At 39.8% G+C, this 22872-nt stretch overlaps 1 protein-coding gene and 1 pseudogene across 3 annotated transcripts in view; both read right to left on the minus strand.

Moving 5' to 3' along the window:
- The window catches only part of LOC145499291 (uncharacterized), a 189210-nt gene that overhangs the window by 40187 nt on the left and 126151 nt on the right, over positions 1 to 22872 (minus strand). Inside the window, exon 1 of one of the 3 annotated variants that reach the window (XM_081478792.1) lies at positions 880 to 2192. The exons of the other annotated variants lie outside the window; for them this stretch is intronic. Coding sequence (XP_081334918.1) covers positions 880 to 1324 — 445 coding nt within the window. The 5' untranslated portion in view covers positions 1325 to 2192. Of the gene's footprint in view, positions 1 to 879; positions 2193 to 22872 lie in introns of those variants that run through there. 3 annotated transcript variants of the gene reach the window in all.
- LOC145499804 (uncharacterized) lies at positions 2742 to 9410 on the minus strand (annotated as a pseudogene).

Here is a 22872-nt window from a genome sequence, read left to right on the forward strand (position 1 = left end):
ACTAAATACACACGTGAGACCGTCAAACAAACACATTGCAAGGGTTATATGTCTTATTAAGATTCCTGTCAGTTCATATTATGCAAGGGGAAAAGCCCTTACTCGCCATAAAAGTCAATTTAATGAAAGCAGCGACGAAGACTTGTATGACTAGTATGTATCAGAGCTGTATATTGCAATCCCGGGGGGGGGGGGGTATTCCCAGAAAAATTGGGTGGAGGTGTGCGGCCCGCTTCCCAGAACTCCTACCCTATTTATGACTTGACCAAAAATTCGATACCCTATTTAATTCAATACCCTGTTTCGGACTTGCCTTATGATTAGTTCCCTGTTCAGACCAATGTGAAACATAATTTGTGAAGGGCTTTTGTTGATGGTCTTATCGATAATGATGAAAACAAACAAACATACATACCCATATCAAGACTGAATGGCAAAAGCCATACCCTATTTATTACTAAAATAGCCGAAATCGATACCCTATTCATGACCAAAACTGCTGAAAAACCATACCCTTTGGGGCCGCACATACCTGTATAGCCCACGTAAGGAAGTATCCCTCCCACCCCCCCACCCCCGATTGCACTTTGCCCAATCTGCAATTGTCTCACTCGTTTTACTACTTCACTCCGTTTGATGAACCAAAAAGATTGGTTAACACATAATTATTATAAACATAAGATCGGTTCTGACAGTTAATCATAGAAAACGAAGATTCTAATCCTATTTTGGCTTATCGAGGGAGAAGAGAAGGCCAGAATTTTTGTTTCTGAGTGAATGTTATCGGTAAATACTTGACTACAAGTAATTTATTAATACACCTTTTTTTAGTCCTGAATATTTCGCAATAGGCATAGAAATGTTGTTAAAACAACTCACCGTTCTTCCCCGAGCTCATATGCTGTATTTTCACCGGATCGGAAAGCTCAACATCAAAATCGTTCCCTGAAGTCCTTTCAATCTTGCTGTACCGTGCGGAAACAATGCCTTCGCCTTCAACCCGGAGAACGTTGTTTTCGAAGCTTGAATAACTCGCTCCTTCGCAGCGTAGCTTGCCAAGATCTTCTGTAAACTGAACCACGCTAGAATGAAACGGATCCAAAACGGGAAGCCTGCAAGCAACGTCGCGTACACGTTCCTTGGATAAGACACTAGTTGGAGAGCGAATTTTACCAGTGTAAGACTTGAAAAGTAAAGTTCCTTGATACAGAAGCATAAAGGACACGAAACAAATAACAAATAACAAAACGACCATCAGACGAGAGCGAGCATATTTCACAACATAGAAGGGGCTGCATATACGCTTTAATCGGGTGTTAGACATTTTAGATATCCGCTATGGCGACATCGACTGCTTGTTCGTGAGAAAGAAACATGACACTGCTGTTTATGGTGCTTTGTAGAGAGCTAAGACATGACGTCATAGGCTGTCAGAGTTGTCATTAGTATTGTTACAGCTGTTCGTTCTGTAATAACACTGTTCTTTAAGCCTCCCTCTCTATTTTTAAGGTGGCTGTGGTAAACTTGTCCTGACAGTCCGAGTTTCACTTGTTTGTCAGCAAGCAATCCGTGGATGTCTGCTTACAACAAGCATCGATTACGGCTATCGATGCGAGTCTTAAAGGTAGCTTGCGTCACGACAGTCCATACAAAGTGTATACAGTCGACAGGTCAAATCTCGCCCGCAATTACGGACATCTGCTATTACGGACAACCCGCTATCAAGGACACCCCGCTATTACGGACATCCCACTATTTAAACACGGACCTCGCTATTACCCCGGCCACCCGCTATTAATGTATGGAAACAACTCCCGCTCATGATTCGGAATTGCGGGCACCTGATTAGGCTCGATCGAACAGCGGCTGGTAATCGAGTCTAACATGCACCTGATGTCGTCGCAAAGTAATATTTTTACTGTTCCACTCTAGTTACGACGGACAACTTGGATTCTGCATTCTTGTAATGTTTACTAGTTGTGCACTAATTTGGACTGCATAAGATGATTATGTGTCAAAGTAGATTATATGATTCGTGCTACAAATCATAAAAGGAACACAAATAATGGTTCCAGAGAGTCTCTGCTATAACGAGAGTTGACCAGTTGACTATGTAAGATTTGCTGTGAATATCAAGCTCCCCATTTTTTTAGATATTTCGATAATTTTAGCATATTACCCATTCTCCACTCCTCCCACCCACCTCCCCACCACAACGGAGATGACGCCAGTAACCGTCGGAAGGGTCTATTTAGGTGAGTTTTGAATTTTCGAAAGCTCTCGAGGTTTCTTGCTTCTAGTTCATGGTTAAAAAGCGCCACAATTTGCATCGTTAGAATTTTATTAGCTTCGTAATAATGCCACTATTAGTCGATAAGTTGAGCGTGATCCGACACGTCCTCAGGCCCCTTTGTAAGGGTCTCTTTCACTTTTTAAAAGTAATATGCCTTGATGATTACAATTACACAAATACTAAAAACTTTGCATTTGATCTGAGCGAGTGGCCAACGCGCCTCCGACGATCTGAACTAGTAAGTAAGCATTAATGTTCATATTCATCATAAATTACACCATCTGAAATAAATAAACTTTAAACGCAGGGCTTACCCGCTGCAAAATATAAGCTCATCTACTGTCGCATATATTTTTTAATCCGAGTCCGGTGATGTCATTCAATTTCTTGCGATGGAGCTTTAGCACCCCATGACGTGGGTTTTGAATAAAAGTGAAAAAGAAGTTTTTCATTGTTTTTGTGCAAAAGATTTCGGTGAACAATAACAAAATTTTCGTAAAAGAGGATAGGTTTCCATTATACAATATGGTTGGTCTTTGTAAGCGTCAATTCGACTGAGGTCCCCTACAATTGAAGGAACACCGTTGTTCATTTTAACAGAGGCCTCATAAAATCCCTCATTCGGAGATGTAAGAATCTGAAGCTGATACAATGTGTCTCTAACAAGAGTGTTCTCCGCTTTATCTCCCAAAACTATTTCACAATTGTCGCACGCATCAGCTGTGCCGTGCTTCGTGTCTTGAAACCTTTGCATGGCTTCTTTTGGCATCTCACGGAACGCGGTCTTTATCTCCTTCAAAATCAACCGCTGACACAACTTTGATAGTTCATCACCTTGTGACGTCAGATTGTTGACATATTCTAGTACAGCTGCCGCTGATTTTTTAACTGCCGGCTCATCAATTGAGACGGGTTCCAAATCAAGGCATGGACACCAATGATCTTCTACGCCAGCGCTAGCACAAGTGCGATTTCTCTCGTCAATCCGGGTAAACAAGCTTTGACCGGTTATAATCTCGCTGGGGTATTGTGGGTATGACAAGATGTGGCGAAAGGTAGCATAAACATCAAATGGCGATGTTAGAACGCGGGAGTTATGTACGAGGTTATTGTAAAGGTCTGCGTGCTTCTCACGAAACCATTTGGGTGTCGTAATTGACATGAATGGAAACCTCTCTTCCAGTTTACCTTGAATCGTTTTTCTAAGGCTCGAAAATCGCGCCCCGTGATCGGCGAAAACAATCAGCAGAGTGTTGTCCAGCAATGATTCTTTCTCAAACATTTGCAAGAACTCTTTTAGATCGTCATCTGCATAACCAATCGCGTTCATGTCGTCGTGTGAAATAGCCGCGTGGGATGAAAACCCAAACTTTGGTTTGTCTTTGTATCTACGAAAAAAACTCAGCAGGTATTTCAAAGACATGTCGTGTGATGGTCGATTATTAATACAAAGCCCTCTCAAAATTTTGTCAGCCTCCATCCAGAATGGCCTTGCGTAATGATCCGTCGGCGGATCTTGGAAACCGTGCAAGCGATAATTGAACGAAGCATATCGTGGCGCGTCTTCCGAGAACATGGTAGCGTATCCCTTCTCTTTGTAGTTTTTAAATATCCACCTCCAGCTGTCCACGGGCTTAGAATGACTTATTCTCTTCCGAGCTTCCTGCTGTGCCTTCTCCGGCAGCCCAGTAAGCATTGCAGCAAGTTGTGCAGTGGTGCCGTCTCCTACGATTGTCTCACCTGTCAATCAAACAAAAATGGCTAACTAGGCGTCAAACTTCCCTCTGTTCTCTCGGTAGCTTCAAGATTGTTAACTATACTGTCAAACCTCCCGTACCTGGATATCATTGACAGCATAAAATTGTCCATATAGGCGAGGTGTCTCCTTGAGAGAGATTGGACATGCATTCGTTGTTTTTATGTGGCTAGGACAATGCTATGTAAAGTATTGTGCAAAACTAATGTGAACAAAATACGTGATTTTCGACTTTCACTCTCGCGAAGTTTCATCGAAAGTTCGTTTTTAAGTTCGAGAGGAATTTCTCGGCATGTCGAGCGATAATTCGCTGGACCAAGGGGCTGTATTCGTCAACAAGCCCCCAAACGGCTCGGACTGAATTTTGTCAAAATTCACTTGCAGAACTTTTGCACAAGACTGTGTCGGTCTGCAAGAGCAGTCCATTATCGCGAGGCTCGATGACATGCTAACTCACCTTGCAGCAACACTGAGTCTAGATTCTTGGTCAGGTATTCTAAACTGTTTGGCATTTTTCTTCTAAAGTTAGCAGCTGATGTGGAGTCAAACATAACGAGTGCTACATCCAGTGGAATACCACCAGGCTGCGGTTGTCGCTCGAGAACTTCCTTTTTAGGAAAGACGTACATATGTAGGTCTGATTTCGTCTCGCCCGAAGACGTTTTGACGTCTACTCGGATGAAGTCGGTGTCCACCGATACATTTCCAAAAAAGGCATCTGTAGACACAAAAGACATTTTTGACGTTGGATCAAACAAAAGACCAAGCAGTTACATGCTAGTGTTTGCAGGGGCCTCCAGAGACTAGACACTTAGTTGTCGACAACTATTTGTCAAAGACAACTAAATGCTACAATCATGGACAAAAGTGTTGACACATTTGAGCGGCAAAACAAACGCTTTCTATCGGCGTCCTACTGTAATTTCAAAAAACATCTTTTTGTCGATAGCCAACCCCCTTCTCCCCCTTTTCAATGTTGAAATACGCTCCGTGGACACTGCCACGTGGTTACAACATTGAAAGGGGAAGAGGGGGTCGAAATGTGCTGAAAATTGAAGATTGAAAAACTCACGCGTTCAACGAAACAGGTCTTTTTCGGGGAGTATCTCAACTGCTTTTGTCCATGATTGTAGCTTCACTGCTGGAATAGTCACGAATTTATGCCGCGCTATTGATAAACATTCTCACCACCCTATTCTGGACATTTAGACCGTTGTTAGTCCTTATGGAAAGTCATTAACCTATCTAAGTCTTGTTTTCTAATTTTGTTCCCTCTTTTCGCGAAGTTTTGCTAGCACGTGCACCATGGGCAAAAAGCTTTTAGTCCGCATGTACAAACGTCGCCGAAGCCTTGTCCTGCTCTGTTTTACCTGCTGAGCCCGACCCTGTCGCTCTTGCTAACTTAGATTTTCAGAACCCTCCTGTTCCGGCCGTACCTAACGTTGTGCCCGCCGCTCCGCAAGTCCAGGCAACAAACAACGTGCAACCGGCCGTCCCTGAAGCTCAACCTGCCGAGGTATTCTTTACCTGCGTCTTTGTTCTTCGAGGTTATTCTTATTTATCTTTGATACTTAGGGGTGGCATATATTCGTGGGTGGATTCTACTGTTCATTCGCGCCGCAGCCGCGTGTTCATTTGTTGCTGTCTAGTTTCCATCTTTTTTCAAGTTTATATTTAGCTTTTGTTTTGCGGGCCTAGCTATAGTTGCTCCTTTACCAAGCGTAGGTTTTCTTCGTGTTTAGTGTAAGGCTGTTTAGTTTTGTCAGGCGACCTGGTTTGCTAGTGTTTCTAGCGTTAGTTCATTCGGTATTGCAGGAAGCAAACTCATGTTGCTTATGTGTTTAGCATTTTAATCGTTCGTGTCTCTCGGGTAATTTATACTCACGTATCTAGTGCAAGTTCTTGTTTCTGTCTCGAGCGTGGCTATTTGCCGGTGTCGAGTGTTAGAGTTTACCCGCGTGTCGAGCGTTTAGGTCGCTTGCATTCCAGGTCGAGCGCGTGCATGTCTATCGTTTTTCTATCGTATTAGTTGTTCGTGTGTCGAGCGCACAAGTTGCTCTTATGTCTAGCGCGAGTGTCGCTCGTGTGTCGAGCTTGTTGTTTGTGCGTCGAGTGTGAGAGTTTATAGCTGCTCGTGTGTCGAGCGCAAGAGTTGCTCGTGTGTCGAGGGTGAAAGTTTGCTCGTGTGAGGGGAGAATTTGCCGATATTCATAACCATAAAAGCCGACAGTTAGCAGTCAAGTGAAAGTCCAATAACCATGGTAACCACCTGTCTATCTGTATTATCGTGTAACACCTTGTAGTGAGAACTACCTGGAGTTGTAAGTAGTTAATATTTACGAGCAGAATAACTGACTGCCTATGATGGAATAGCTTAGAACAACAATGAGCTCATTGGCAGCTAATAGGGGTTTAGGATTACTGGGCGAAATATTAGATCACTTGTTTAGATTCTAGCATAAATACAGATGTTTTGTAAATTGTTCTTCGGTTACGCCCCCGGTGGTGGGACGCCGGATACCACTATCCGGTATTGGTTACATTCGGGTTACGTTTTGAGTACGTTAGTGGATTAAACTCTACTGTTGGACCCAAGAACTACGTATTCTCTGTCTTCCCGTTGGATTGTTTTGCTGTAACAGATCCCGGGGCCTCTAGGAGTCTGACAAACTCCGTCGCTGCAAGCGTGTTTCCCTCTGGATTGTTGTAACAAGGATAACAACTTAAGCGGCCCAAAAACTTGTTATCACACTCGTGTGTCGAGCGAGAGTATGTTCCTGTATCCAGCGTAAGAGTTGCTGGTGTGTGCTTGCGATTAGTTGTCGACAACTCTTCTCACACATAACGTTTTTCAGTTGTCGATAAGAAATAGTTGTCGACAACTAAATGTTCAGTCAGCTGTGGAGGCCCTAAGTGATTGAATGTCAGCTTGTGGTTTGCGTTTGCAACTGTTGCACTGAGTCCAACCTTGCACGAGAGCCCATACGCACATGGTGTGAGCAAAGTTAACTTCGCTTGGCGAGAGAACTTTTTTCATTGGTAATATTGTAAAATGTAAAACAATAAAAATGCAAGCAAGATATAAATTCCCAACCATATATGTTCGTGAGTAATAATGGGTAAAAAGGTAATGATAATGTTTAAAGAAATATGTGTTGGGTCATTCGAAATATAATCTTGGAATATTTTAAGTGTTAGGGATATAGTGACATTACGGACTTCAGTGCTCCTTGTCTAGCTGATCAAATGTTGTCTTCCCTTATTGTTGTTGTTGTATACGCAGGTGCTGCGTTTCCTAGGAACTAGTTCTTCAGCGAAATATGTGTAAATTACTCGGCTGTTGTTGCACTGGAAATGGTACCGTGTAACTTAACTATTTTGAATACAGTATCTACTTAAATAACTTGTTAGCCGATTCTTGGTAAAATACCTTGGTACATTCATTTCTGCGAGCATTGTTACTGCACTACATGTCTTCGGTTCAGCTGCGTTGTCCAGCAACTCGTTTGTTTACTCGCGGGCGTTGATCGAGAAAATGAAATAAAAATTGAAATCTAGATTTGAAAGCGCTCTTTTTGGAATTAGTCGTTTTAGTCTCCTTCACTTATGTTTAGTCTCCTGCCCAATTTTTCAGTCAAACCTTGCTCTTTTTACTGATCTTTTCAGGGAGTTTGATAGCGATGTTTACATGTAATTACTTTATTCCTAGTTCACACTTCGACCCAAATAAAGAAAAGATTCTTTGCAATAGTAGCAGCACCTCGTTAGAATATATTTGTACCAAGAGCACGTTCACTTAATGAGATGGATAGTTCTAACTGGAAATCCCGCCCACGAAGCTGGGAGTAATTTTACTTTGTAGCTTAGTCAGTATTTTAGTCCATACCATATGTACAAATGAGAATACCAAAATAGCTTGTTATTGTCCTCGTTGATTAATTTGCAGGTGAAAATGGGATAATGAGAGCTTAAACAAACCACTACGACAGCGCCAACAACGTGAAATGATTTTAAAGTTCGCGTAGTCTGGGCGAACGAGAGCAGCTGATTTTTCCGTATTCATTTGGAATTGATCGCTGTCATTACAATTTAGCCTGAGCACGTTTTTAGAACCATAGGCGTCACTGAACAGATCTCGACAATTACGAAATTCGTGGCAAAATCATAAATTCAACGTCAGCGTCGCTGTTGTTGCATTATTGCGTCATTGCTCCATTGATATTTACCCAGGACTGTTCCTCGTGTTTCGATAGAGTACCCATACATGTACTGTAATGGCGAAAAAAGAAATTCTGGGTCACCATTATTTGTGTTTTTACTCGACAATTTGTTTTTCTGATTATTTACCGTATATTTTGGACCGGCTGCACCTTCTCTTTTATTTACTTTTCTCATCGTTTTACTCGTTCTGGTCAGTTCGTTGCTTTGCTCTGTTTGACATCATGGTGGTCTCGACGGTGTATAGTGGTCAGAGTGACTCAAGTTAACATACCGGACTAGTACTTGTAGAGATATGGGGTCGAATCCCCTTGGGCAATTACATTTCCTTTCCACTTCACACCTTGTTTGCTAAAACTCTCATTTATTTGGCAGAAAAAATAAATTATGTGCAAAGTGTGCATATTTTGCTTACCTTTAGGTATCTTGGCAGCTACACGATTTCCGCCCGTGCTTTGAACGTTCACCGGATCAGAAAGCACGACACCAAAATCGTTCCTTGGAGTCCTTTCAATTTTTCTGTACTGTACCGAAACGACGCCTTCTCCTTCAACCCGAAGTACGTTGTTTTCGAAGCTTGAATAACTCACACCGCTGCAGCGCAATTTTCCAAGATCTTTCATAAAGTGAATTACGCTAGAATGAAACGGATCTAAAACGGGGAGTTTGCAGGCAGCGTTGCTGTTTGTGATATTTTCTTTAATGTCTCTTAAATTCACTTCAGTTTTTGTCTTCGTGATAGCGACGCCAATTTGATAAGCGACAGCTTTGTAACTCGTTGTTCTTGCCATTCTGTAAAATACTTGTGCGAATGACACCAAACTTAGGACGCCCAGCAAAACAGCGAAAAAGCGAAAGCGACGATATGTCAGGATGAAAAACCCGCTGCAACCACGGAGACAGAGCCTTGTGACCATTTTTGCCAGCACACGAAAAATCGATCTAAGCACATTCAGGCCAAGAAGGAAGAGAAACGCTTCGTGGTTCGTTGTCATAGGCACTACAACGTCAATCTCATAGCCAGAAATTCCGAACTAAAGTGGGCGGTGCTTATTTCTGATACGCGCCAGCACACATGTCACCCTGTCAATAAAGCTGGCGTGTGATTGGCCCATCTGTTAAAGAGGAAGCTGTAGTGAAACCAAAATGGCGTCGCGCGATAGACCGTGTAGAGGCTACTTCTCGGTCTTAAATTCGATTTCATCCGCGGACGCCGACTTTGGCCAGCCAAAAATAATCAAGTACAGAAGATCGTCTTATTGTGAAGTTAAAAGGTTCGTCGAAAGACGGGAAAGAAATGGAACGGTAAGTGTTTGGTTGTAGTGCCTGTTTTCGCACGTGCTCGCTTGGTTGATATTAACTGAATTCAGTGTTTACCCGAAATCAGCACGAATTTTTTTGCCTTTCATTTAATTAGGTAGAATATTTGGTGCAATGGAAGGGCTACTCGCCCTACGAAGCCTCGTGGAAGCCAGAGGAGGGTGTCTTACCTCTATTTGCAGAGCTATTCAACAAGCCAAGCCCGGACGGGGCAATTATTCGAGAAAGTGTTTGTTCTTTTAGGGTGGCCGTCGAACGGCACTTGAAATCGCGGTCACGTTTGCCTGTAAGGTTGTTTTTTTCGGGGGGATGTTTTTCGTTTCTTGTTTACTGGTAAGGGAATGAAGAAGGAGGGATGGACATTTTTTGAGAAAGATGATTTCAATGCTGTTTATTTTCCTCTTGGCTGGGATTTCAGGGTGGACTCTCATGGCCAAGGAATAAAGGTTTTTTACCCTATGAGAGTTAAAACGTTCATTTCTTGGTCTCCAAAGAAGTATGAAATGGGTATGGGTGGGATTCCTGCTTTGTTACCAAGAGCATATCAGGAGAATATTTTTTTTAATTTTATTAAAGTAGCTATAAATGATTAAATCATGAAGGGCTACTTTAGCAAAATTAGGTCTGTAATCCTGCACGTGATTTCAAATTAAAAACAATATTCTCCTGATATGCTCTTTTCATATTAAATAAAAAGTATATGACTTTTGCATGCAGGGCTTTTTAAGTCTGAAACAGTGGAAAATTTGTTAAACAATTTTGAGATGGATATATGCCAAGTTTAAGTGGTCAGTAAGTACATTCAACTTCAAATGTGCATTCATCTTCATTAGTATGTACAACTTTGTTACAAGTGTTCATTCAACTCTGTATTAAAGAGGCACGCAAACTTTTTAAGTGTACATACATCTTTGTAAGTGTACATTCCACTCTGTAAATTGTAACATTGTTATTGTGTATACATCTTTACAAATTTTAACTTTGTTGGCTGTGTACATAAATCTTTGTAAGTGTACATTGAAATCTGTTAAAGGCACATTGCTTTGTACGTGAGCATTTATCTTTGTATGAATACCTTTCACCTATCTCAGTAAGTGTACATTTCAACATTGAATGCAAATGTAAAATATTACATTTTCAAAATTAAAGTATTTTATTTCTTTCTCTTTTGTTGAGGTTTCTGTTGTTTTTCTTTAGACTTTTTAGCTTTTTTAGATACATTTTCTTCAGTTGGGGAGACTGCTGATGGAGTCTTATTCTTTAAGTGGCTGATTCCCCGCTTTTTTCTCCTTTTTGTTTTGATAAGTTCATCTCAGTATTCCTGGGCCCTTTTTGTGTATTTCCGATGCTATCGCTCTCTGTGCTTCAGAGCTTCCAATCTATACTCAGTGCGTAGCACCTCAGCTGGATCATCATTGTGGTTGCCCTTCCTCTGTATTGCCCATCGCGCATCATTGTTGTTTTTTTCAACCCCTAAAACAATAAGTTGCAGCAAATGGTAACATGACGTCACGCAAATAAATATGTAATCATACATAAATTTCAAGGCTAGTTAAACAACTTTTTAGAGTAGTAAACAGCTTTTCAAGATTTTTTACCTTGATCACTGAACTGTTTTATATTGTCATTTTTGTCTACCATTTGTGGTATATGATACGTTGCCGCATGCATGTAACAGGTGACTTGCTTTTTTCTGTAGCCTGTTCTTTTATCTCCAAGTTTGGTAAAACTCGTGATCCACTTTTTTATCTGTGGATTTCAAAACACATGTACATATCATAAATTGGAAATACATAAAGTCTTAATGGATTGTTTTGTACCTGTGCTCGAAATAGTTCTGTAGAGAATGGCTCCCATGAGGAAATGTATTTGAAGTACAGATCTGTAAAGTCCTAAAGACAGAACATCAAGACAAGAAAATATTCAGATAAGTAAAAACAGCTAATTGCCCAACTTGTCATTAGGTCATTCCCCAGTATTGCATTGCGCATCCCTACTGCGCATAATTTCACGCGCGATTAGCGCGCGCACATTACAAATGGCGGCTTTTTCTTTACAGCTGGACCTCGAGCTCGCCATAGAGGTAAATCGTCATTTTCTCGCAAACGAGTATGGTGACCTATCATTTTTTTCTGTTGTTTTGAGTTGAGTAATAAATTTCTCTGTGTAAAATAAATATGGACCAATTCTCAGTGTAGAACAAAAAGCAATCGTCGGAAACGTGAATTTAGCAAGCAGTCGTGACTACTATCATGGTGCTATTATAAGGATTTATTGGGTATAAACAAGATCCTGTTGCTCCTAAATGAACATGAGGACCCCTCATTTTTATTTCAAAATTGAAGTTCCTATAATATAAACAATCAATAGGCAAAGTTTTACAAAAATCTCATTGCAGGTTCTATTTCAGTAGAATGACCAGAAAATGGCCGACTACGTATACTTGTTTAGAGTTTACGTGCTTCATACTTGTGTTTCGTAGTGGTTATCATAGCGCTTTTGTAGATGAGACATTGATGGAATAAAGGAGACATTTTTTGAAATCTTACGAAAAGTGGATTTAGTCGTTTTCTTTTCCTGAATTTGGTCCATTTGAGGGAAAATATTATATGAGGAAATATTTGGAGGAAGAATTTTACTCCTTCAAAGTGACCTTCTTAACGGTTATCATACGGCTTTGAATGTATGTTGTTAAAGGAAGCTTTATGCCAAGTTTTAGCGGAAAATAATGTTTCGAAGTGGTCGTTCTGCCAACTTTCGAACACTCGTAACGATCTTTCAGCCTTCGTTCGCCTCGGAGACTAGAAGAACAATAGAGTGAAACTCTTTTGAATTTCCCGGCAGAATATTAATATATGCCAAGCTCCGCCTCCACAAACAATAGGACACACGCCGACGCTATAAGGCATTGAAATTGAGAGGTGATAAAATGTATCACTTAACCATCGTATTTAAAGTAACGCTTTGCGCGAGTTGCAATAAACGAATTTTCAGCATGTCATCTGTGCAAGAAATGCAGCGCGTTGATCGGGAGCTCTTTTTAGAGCTCATTGAATCCCCGGTCAACCCCGCTTTCTTGCACATGTCAGGCAAAATGATCTCAGAGAGATAAAAGAGTTAAAGGAAGCGAAGCAGAGTACTTCATCCTCAGCCGGTCTCAAAGAGATCATTTTTGATTTTCGTTGAAAAAAAGATCTCAGAGTGTTCGGAACGTGGTTTTAACATCACTTTACATGTAATTTCATCAACATAAGAAGTGTTCGGACGGCTCCCATGTGTTTTCAGTTAAAGGATAATTCTTCCACTGAATAAAATACTCTGCCTTGCCCCCTTGATTTCGTTGAGAGACTGCGCGCTCAACTTCATAAATACCCATAACAACGGGCTTTTGCTTGGGTCGGTACTTATAACTGAGGCGACGATCATAAGCGTCATCAAATAGTTATGCGTAAAAGCCGAGCTGCTGTCTCGTACGCTTTGACATGTTACTCCAAAGAGGATCTAATAACTGAATACTCGAACCTGGGCCTTTTAAATGTTTTGATCAATTAAAACGGTTCCAATTTTGAATAATTATCTCACACATGCAGTGGACAACAATGCTCACTCAGGCGTCAGACGCGCTGCGTGCCTTTGCTTTTTTGTTCGGCTCTGGATTTCAAACAGAAATGTCATTTATTTTCCTCTTCATCTTTCGAATAGATAAAGACCTGTGTTATCTTTTAAGTCCTCGATCAACGACAGACTACGTGAACCGATCGAGTAAAAGACTACGTCTGATGAACTGCTTTGACCGGTCGAGTAAAAGAGGACAACGATTTGGATGTAATAATTGATAGGGATGAATTGATTACTTGGACTGTGATGTTATCTCAATTGATAACTTTATAACAGATAAATTGTGTAGAATTTAAACTGTGCTCCTTCCATAATTGAATGACCATGTGGCATGTGTTCTTCTGTAAACACTTGTAACTGGCTAGCCAAGCTCTCTTACGAGCTTTTTCCTATCATCTCCCATGAGGCTAGTCCAATCCCAGGTTCCACTACCCTTGCCATCTGCGTTTCTCTTCTCCCATACCGAAAAAGTGACAACACAGGTGTTGATTGCCTCCATAAGTTTTTGGACATGTTCTGACTTTTCTAGTGGTCTTTTTTTTTTGGTAGAGGAAGAGCTTTCCTTGTCATCCCACATCGTTGCATCTTCAGTTAAGTTTTCTAGCAGAATATCTGTGATTCTTAACATCAAATGTAAGTCATCCAGAGTGATGTGATCCAGTGGGATAACAAGGAGTGGCTTATGGCAACAACAGTAATTTTCATCGCTCTTCTTTGTTGACAACTCGCACATTTCCTGGATTGTGCGCTTAAGTGGTATGGCATCATAGTATCCAGAATCCTTAGACATGTCACCTCTAGTTGGAAATTAAAATAAAAGTAGTAATCCAAATTAATTTAATAAAAATTATGACTGAGATTCTCAAGGTACTTCAATTTTATTTGAAATCAACCATTTATAGTTAGACAAATTTTTACCACCCATGTGGGTGGGTGGGTGAGTGAGTGAGTGAGTGATGTATGTCACACCAATCAGATTGGATCTACTATAAGCAGCCAGTCAAATTTCGTGTTGTAAAGGTAAATGGTATGTGAGAAGATTTGATCCCGATACAGTTCAGAACGACCATATTTATTCTATAAAAGAGGAGGAAGTATTCATATATTGGGCTTACTTCGACATTTTCTGTGGGTTAGGCTGAGGATTTTGTGGGCAGGTTTGATAATCATTTGCAACTGGATAATCAGTCAAAGAAACATAGTGTTTGCATATAACTAAGAGCATGCGATGAAGGGTGAACTTTTCCCATGAGATAAGTTTTTGAATTGAATCTTAGCCGCTCTACCATGTTGTAAATAAGTTAGGGACTGGAGCTGGTTTGACCTGCGAGGTCTGAGTCGAGTCTCGTGATTGACACTTGAAAAACGTGTGCAAGAAAGGAATCGAAGAGAACGGAAGGGAGTCTAGCGTGGACATTGATCTATCTCTGTATTACGGAAAATATCTATCGGAACACGGAATTAACTCTTAGAACAACATTGTCATATCTCGGAATCTATCAAAGGATCAAAATAAAGAGTATGGATCGATACAACATACCACTAGGTTTAAGATGTGAATGAAAAACAAGTTGATGTGGTTTCTATGATAGGATCAATTGCATTTTAGGGGGGGGGGGGGGGCAGAATGCACTACTGGGAATGTGAAGAGGTTGTGACCAGCTTCAAATCGTTTGCGTGTTGTATTGAGACCTTAATATTGCTGCAGAGTTCGTAATGAGTGTTCCGGGCGTGTCGTTAATTTCAGCATCTATTGATAAGTTTCAATGTGAAAAGCGAAGAGGCTGCAATTAATTTGGTCAACCGAACAAAAAGATCTAATTCTGTGACGATTTTACAATTACAATGGTTCTCGTTTATTACTGGAATGAGAAGATACGCTTTAATGAAACTAAATCTTTTCTCTTCAATGTTATCAGGGTTTTCGCTTATTCACACTAATAACCATCACGAATTGTAGTTGAAAAAAAAAGGAAATTGTTATTCAAGATAACTTAGGTGAGGTATATGAAGTTTAAAGCGTTTTTATAACACACAAGGACTTTGGTAATTGAAAAATAAAGTACATAAAGACTGACGTGTATGTTGCCGGTTTGTGATCTTTAGTCCGTTTTGGAGCGGAATGTGACAGTTACATACTTACATTGGGTTGTTTTTGAGTACATAATTTGTGTAGTGGAGGCTAGTTATGAACGAGATGAGCCTCGATACTTGAAACAGTTCATGAGTTAGTGGTATGCAAATGGAACGACATATTTCCATTTTAAGTTACAAAGGTAACTTGATACTTTTGTTTTTCACAAGGAGTAAATTCAATTAGAGGTCACGAATTGTCGCTTCTAGTTCTTAGGACATGTTTAGAGGAGACGAGACTATTTAGATTTGAAACAGTTATAACGTTTACAATAGTAAGTGCAGGTAACGATTGTTTTGTTCTTGTTGCATGCAAATATAACGAGATATTTTTATTTTTTATTTACAAAGGGTAATTTTTTCACAAGGGAGTAAATTCAATTAGAGCTGACGAATTGTCACCACTTATTCCCACGAGATGTTTGCTATCTTTAGTCACAAATGGTAACTTGACACTTGTTTTTTATATGGGAGTAAATTCAATTAGAGCTGACAAGTTATCGGCTATTGTTCCCAGGATATTAAACAAAAAAGAAGCTTTCATTTCTGGACGGTTTTTACGTCTCTGCAGTAGCCGTTTAATATTTTTATTTGATGGGCATTTTATGACATTCTTGTCAGTCCGATATTTTTAGAGGTTAAAAGTATGAAAACTGTTCAAATTTTCTTTGAGGACTACGTGGCACCAAGTTAAAGTGCCTATGAAGTAAAAAATAATTGCTGCTTATTTGAAAGGCTTTTCAAAGTAAAGAAGAATGGCAGTTCCCTTTTTGGAATATCTTTTTTCGTTCTAGAGATATTTACCTTTTTGCATTATGCAAATAAGGAAAGTGATGACGTCATAGGTGGTTCCACTTGAACAGTAAAACAATGAATCAAGAATATCTCTAGAAATATTAGAGCAGTGCTCTTGAAACTTGGCACCACAAATGTGCATCACAAAAGAAACAGAATGACACCTTCTGCGTTGTTGCCATGGCAATACTTTTGGCTCCAGTCTCTTTCTGTGAAAAACCAAATATGCCAATTTGCAACCCTTCGAAAAGGGACAGAGGGTCTTGCTCGGAACACATATGATTCCCATATTATCTTAACTCTCCCCATTAGATTGTTGGGAGTGGATGATCCTTGTTTAAGATAAAATCAGGAACCATAATCGGGGACGGAGACCGTAAGCGCGCGCCATTTGAAATATTGGGGTTGTCCCCATGATATGGGACAATAATTCTATTTTTAGAACAAATTGCGCCATCACCCGCGGCACACGCGCGTACATGCTGCGAGGATTTTTGCGGATGTCGCGCGGGGAAAATGACGTCCGAAATTCCCGAAATGTTTCATGTTTTTGCCCCACAACTCAACGCGTTTACGTCTGTTGGAATTTTGCTTAAGTATTTTCGTCGTAAGCTGCTGCAGTTTGAGTGAAGTAAGACAGTGTCGAATTTAGGCATGTTCCCATGTAAGCTTATATATATCGCTGACCAAGTTGTGTTCCGACTGATGCTTCTTTTACATGAGCTGTACATTACTCCACTTTAAATTTCACATATGTTGAAGATTAACAGCTTTTCATTACACAGCAAAAAACTAGCTGGATATATTTAGATATAGCAGAGCTTCAGGACTTCATAGTTTGCTAACTCCTCTTGCCACACGCTTGCGAGGAATTTGTCAGTCTATCGCGACCGAAAAGTAAAACAAAATAATTGCTAGTTTGAGTTTCGCCTGAACTGTAAGGAACGCTTAATGTTTCATCAAGGCTTAATAACTTTACGTCCGTAGATACTGCTCAGTTTTATTCGTGTAGAAATCCAGTAAATTTTCTGTTGTCGATGAATGAGAGCGCCCGCCGATGCGTGTTTTGTACACGGTCAGTAAACATGACAAATTGTACTTCCTCCGCACTTTCGTGTGAAAGCGTACATCGAACTCAAACAATAGCTCTATAGTTTTTGAATATGTTTAAGATTGATAAATGTTTGAGAACATATTAAAAGCTAAGCTGAAAATATGTGAATAAAGCAGAAACAATGAGCAAAGTTACGGTGACGCTTTCTTTAATCAACTTGGAATAACGATTTCGATTTTGATGATCGAGTTATCAAAACTCCTTGTCTATTTTCATTTTCGCAGTGTAAAACTTCACTATGCTTATGTTGAAGAAACACACATGATGTTAGTAGCCTTTTTTGCATTCGTGAAATTTGTTGCAGCATCTCAGCACAAAAGATAACGAAAGAAATCTTGTCAAGATTTGTTGACAATTGAAAACACCGACTCGGACTTGAAATTGTACGCGTCAGACTTTCCTTTCAAAAACTTTTGCAAACTCACCAAACAAGCAGAGACAATAAGAAACCATCGAAACAGGTTTTGGTTATGATTAAACATTGTCTGAGAAACTCACAAATTTACTCGATACCAGAGTAGAGAGTTTTCTTGCTATATTCTTAAGCATACGCGTAAGCTTACAACTAGCATGAGCAGATCTTATTATTCAATCCCAGCGCGAGATTGAAGTCTTGTTTTCGACCCTGAAAAACCCACCTTTTCCGTTAGCTCAGAGCATAAAACTACATATGAGCGCCCTGGTTCGTATTCCCTGCCTTATTCCCTACCATCGCTGTGAAAAATACGCACGCAGCGTGACAACATCCACGCGAGAGCCCCTGACATGTGCGTGAATCCGCGCGGATATATGACGTCAGGATGGCGCAATTTGTTCTAAAAATAGAAAAATTGTCCCATATCATAGGTGCGCGCGAATCCCGAGACTTACGGTCTCCGTCCCCGATTATGGCTCCTGATAAAATCTGGTAATGTTAGTTTTAATTAAAACAGGACCAGCGGCATAAATGTTGTCATGTCGACGGCACGACGGGTGTCATTTTGTTTCTTTTGTGATGTACATTTCTGGTGCCAAGTTTAAAGAACGCTACTTAAATGTTTCTAGAGATTTCTTGATTGAGTGTTGAACTGTTTTACTGGAACCACCTATGACGTCATCAATTATAATACAAAAACGTGAATATCTCTAAAACAAAAAAAGATATTCCAAAAAGGAAAACGCCACTCTTCTTTACTTTGAAAAGCCTTTCAAATCAGCAGCAATTATTTTTTACTTCATAGGCACTTTAAAGTGCAATTTAATTTTAAAAATCAACTTTCAACGTGTCAGAGAGGTTTTTTTTCTCTTTCTTTCTATTTTCGGTGAAGAAGTGTTGTTGCGTTGTGTTGTGTAAAAAGGGTAAACTTACGACTCGTATAAAATGCGAAAAGTTCTCTTAACATTTTTTTTTTAAGCAAAAATTCCTCTTGGGGTTGGAAGGGCTATGTGAGCGGTGAGTGAGGGAGTTGTGCATGTGCACGTGTTACACAATCACAGTGTGGGTTGTATCAAAGAACGAATCAAATTTCCTGTTAGAAAATAAGATGATATCTGCATTAATCTGGAGACGCGTCAGATTGCTGTAGTTTGTTCAGTCAAACATTTTATGGCTTACTATTTAGTCATCTTACCATTACCGATGTAACATCGTATGTACATCATAAATTCCCAGTTTCTTTCTTGCTCTACATCGCAACCAAAAATGACTTGTCAAATTAACCAAATCATTACTGTAAACAGTTCCATGAATGCTCCTATCTCCGAGACTTTTAGTTCAAAAAGAATATATAATTCTTGCACGCCTTGCGTGCCTATGTTATGGGTTTGATATTGATATTGCGTAATTTGAACTGGTTTTGTGGAATATGAAAACCTAAAAACACTACGATCATTGCTGGCAACAAAATAAGACCGTGCTATTGCGTGACGATGTTTTAGCAGTAACCCATCGAGCTAAAATAGTTTGGTTGTCACGTGATTGTCCGTACGCCCCCTTTATGTAAATCAATGTGAATTGTCACTCTACAACAACCTAGTTCCCCAGGATTTTCCTTAAGAGATCAGAAGGGGGGAGGGTTAAAGCATACACCTTTGATATTGGGTATCCATGTTATGTTCAATTGACACATGTCAAAACAAGGCATCTGCTGACCAGTATCACTTGACCATATCGCAGGCTCGTTTTTAGAGCTTATCGAGGTCACGTGTTTTCTTAAGTTGACCACTGACCAGGTACAGGCTTTCAATTGGATCCCAGGCTCAAGCAAGGTTAACTTGTAATCAGGAGCTCTGCTTTTAGACTTTGCTAACCCTATATTTTACTTAAATTGATTCTTGTTGTAAAATGAGTTGGAAAAATTATCCAGAATCAACACCAATCTGCAGTTTTACAGACTGCATGATGTTTAGCTGTCTTTCTGGGAACAGTTCCATGTAGTTCTAATAAACAAAGTCACTGATCAATTGTTAAAATCAGATCTCATAAAGTAGGCTTAATATCAAATTTCCTAAGGTAAACCAAATTCTTAAAATGTTTTCTTTTCCGCTGAACATCACAACCAGACAAACTTGTTGGATTAACTTTATCATAATTGTCAAGAGTCCACTGAGTGCTGCTACCTCCAGGGGCTTTTTATTCACAAAAAAATAACTCTTGTATTGTCATGCTTACGCACAAACCCACTAAATTAAAAACAAAATTGGAAATCTGGTGTCTCCGCGTAAATTTCTCTTACACGGAAGAGTAACTTAAATGTTGATTATGCATGCAATTCTTACAATCACAAAATACCACGCAGATAACTGAGGCAGTACCACTTGTATTTATTTCCATGTTTTTTTTTCATTGACCTTTCAGCTGCAACATTTTATAAGTTTCTGAACAAAGAACCTTAGGTATGTTATTGGCCATGTAAAATTATGATTTGCAACAATCTGGATTAGGAAAGACCTCATTCAAATTGTTTTTCTGATTATAAATCATTTCTGCAACATCAGTCTGCTTATGAAAATTCGTGTAAAATCATTTAACGTCACCTTGATAGGGAAAACTGCATTCAAATCTTATTTCAACACACAGTTACAGTAATATATACAACTACAAAACTAGTTTTGTCCATGAACTCTTAATTGGGTCCCCATAACAGAGTTAAATCCAAGATGACCTCATGTAACCGTGCATGAAATATAAACCTTGATACCACAAGTTTAACTATAAATAATTTGCATTCTTTATTTCAGTCTACTTATTTATTTATTATTTATTTATTTATTTATTTGCTGGTTTATTTCTATCTTATTATTATTGTTTCTATCTGGTTATATTATTGTCGGTTGTTATTATTCGGTATCAAGTTATATTTTTCGTACATGGTTACATGAAGTCATCTGAAATTCAAATCTTTACTGGCGACCAACCGAAGAGGTCACAGACAAAACAAGTCTTGAAGTCGCATATACTATGTAACTATGTATCAAAGGAAAATTCGAACGAAGCTTTTCCCAATTCAAGATGCTGTTCAGTAATCATACTTTCTTGCTTTACAAGTAGAACTTTGTGAAGGAGGCTATTGAGCATGGTTTATATGCTCCAACAACAATGCAATGCTTGGTTTAAGTGAGTGGCAAAATCGGCCATAGAGGGGCGAAGCCATATTTTTCTATGTTTTCTTCCTTAACGACTAGAGCAAGGCTTGATTGATGATTGCTGTAATTCTCGTCACTGGTTTGATTGATAAGAGACTGGCACTCTAAGGAGAAACCAGTGGTTGATCACTTGGCCATCTCAGTCACATTTGTCCAACTGTATAAATGCCACATGCTCAACAACCATTTTTTGAAAAAAAAGTTCTTGTTCCTTCAATCACTGATCTCCATTGCTTTCCAATTCTAACCGTTTGGAACTGATTGTGTTTACTGCATTTAGTGTTGCTGAGTTAGGAAACAAGTCAATAACAGCTGGTGTCTTCTCAGGATTGCGTTAGATTGGGATCCAGTGGAATAGAACCTAAAAAGAAGGAAAAAGGAAGCAAGATATAGCTAGAAGACTCTCCTCTGTGAAAACTGACTGATTTCAATGTCAAATTGAACACATCACATCAGTGAGAATTGTCTGCAATTTGTAATGACCCCTTGTGATAAGCTTGACACAACAAAGAATTTGGTTGACATTCTTAGGCCCAGTTCAGACGTCGTGCTTCTGCCGTGCCGAACTAAATTCAGGAATTAAGTTCGACAAAAGCACGGCAGAAGCACGGCGTCTGAATCAAACTTTTGAATTAAGTTCGGCAAGCAATTAAGTTCGACAAGCTCTGCCGTGCTACACGACTCTGGCACGGCAGCGATTCAAACGTCGTGCTTCTGTCGCGCCAAACTAAATTCATAAATTATGTCAGTGTGTTTTGGCGAGATTTCGTTCCCTCGGGGAGTTAGGAGGAGAATTGTTACGAGGCTTCAGTAAACCCTGGATTTGATTCGACTCTGGCACGACGTCTGAATCAGAGTTGTTTTCCTGCCGTGCTACAGTCGAACCAAATTGCAATTTAGTTCGGCACGGCAGAAGCACGACGTCTGAACTGCTTCCAGCGAACGAGACACAACGACTGTTGAAATCGGCTTGGTAACCTTGTCATGTTGGCAAATTAAGGCTCGCGGGGGTACTAGACCGCAATTTGTCAACAAAACTTCTTGTAACACACGGGGTCCCCTCAGGTCGAATCTACAATGCACCATTGTCTCAAACACCCAATCAAAACCGCGTAGCGTCGTGTTTACAAAAATTACACAACGCTTCTGCAAAATGGCTTCCAAACCAAAGAAACGTAAACTTAATGGCGAAAGCTCCGCAGAAACTGAGGAGATACAATCATTTTTGAAGTGGAAGTCATGGTAAGTTTTCACGTTTATGCACCTTTGATTTGTTTGCATACAATATTCCAGAGCTGATAAACTAAATTTGCTTCTCTTATGGTATTGTGGAATTACGAATATTGTGAGGGAACTGTAATGGAAGCCAGCAAAATTTTGTCAAGAGCATACGAAGAGAAAGAAAATGCCGCCGGCAAATTGAGCTCTGTTTTGCTCGGGAGAATTATTTAAAGAATTATGGGGAGATCAGGTTAAATTGGTGAGGCGAGGACCACGTAAAGATCGTCGAACGTGTTACCTTAACTTGCGGCGTAACTTAGGAACATATGCCTGTCACTGAATTACCAGGAGATACTTTCGAACAATTTCGAGAAAGTAGTGTAGAAATGGGACGTGGATGGAGCAAAATGAGTGACAACCCAAACAATGTGTCATTTCTTCGTTTCGAGTCGTGTTCGTCACCGATTGTCCACTGAAGTCAAGATAACTCAACTCTCATCCTCTAGAATTTCTTACTCCCTTATTTCTCATGGCTGTGAAAGCGATATCGGGAAGTTGATGGACATCTCGTACACAGAACGATACCCATTAAGCCATACATACATGCATACATACATACATACATACATACATACATACATACATACATATATACGTTTATTTGATAAGTAGGTTTAAAATAAGCAACTGTACAGTTGATGTGGACCTACTACTACTAAATCTAAATAAGAGAAACAGAAATTTACAATACAATTGTCATAAAGCTAAAATAATATATAC

This window comes from Orbicella franksi, chromosome 10 (assembly GCF_964199315.1).
Source record: "Orbicella franksi chromosome 10, jaOrbFran1.1, whole genome shotgun sequence".
In the NCBI taxonomy this organism is placed as follows: Eukaryota; Metazoa; Cnidaria; class Anthozoa; order Scleractinia; family Merulinidae; genus Orbicella; species Orbicella franksi.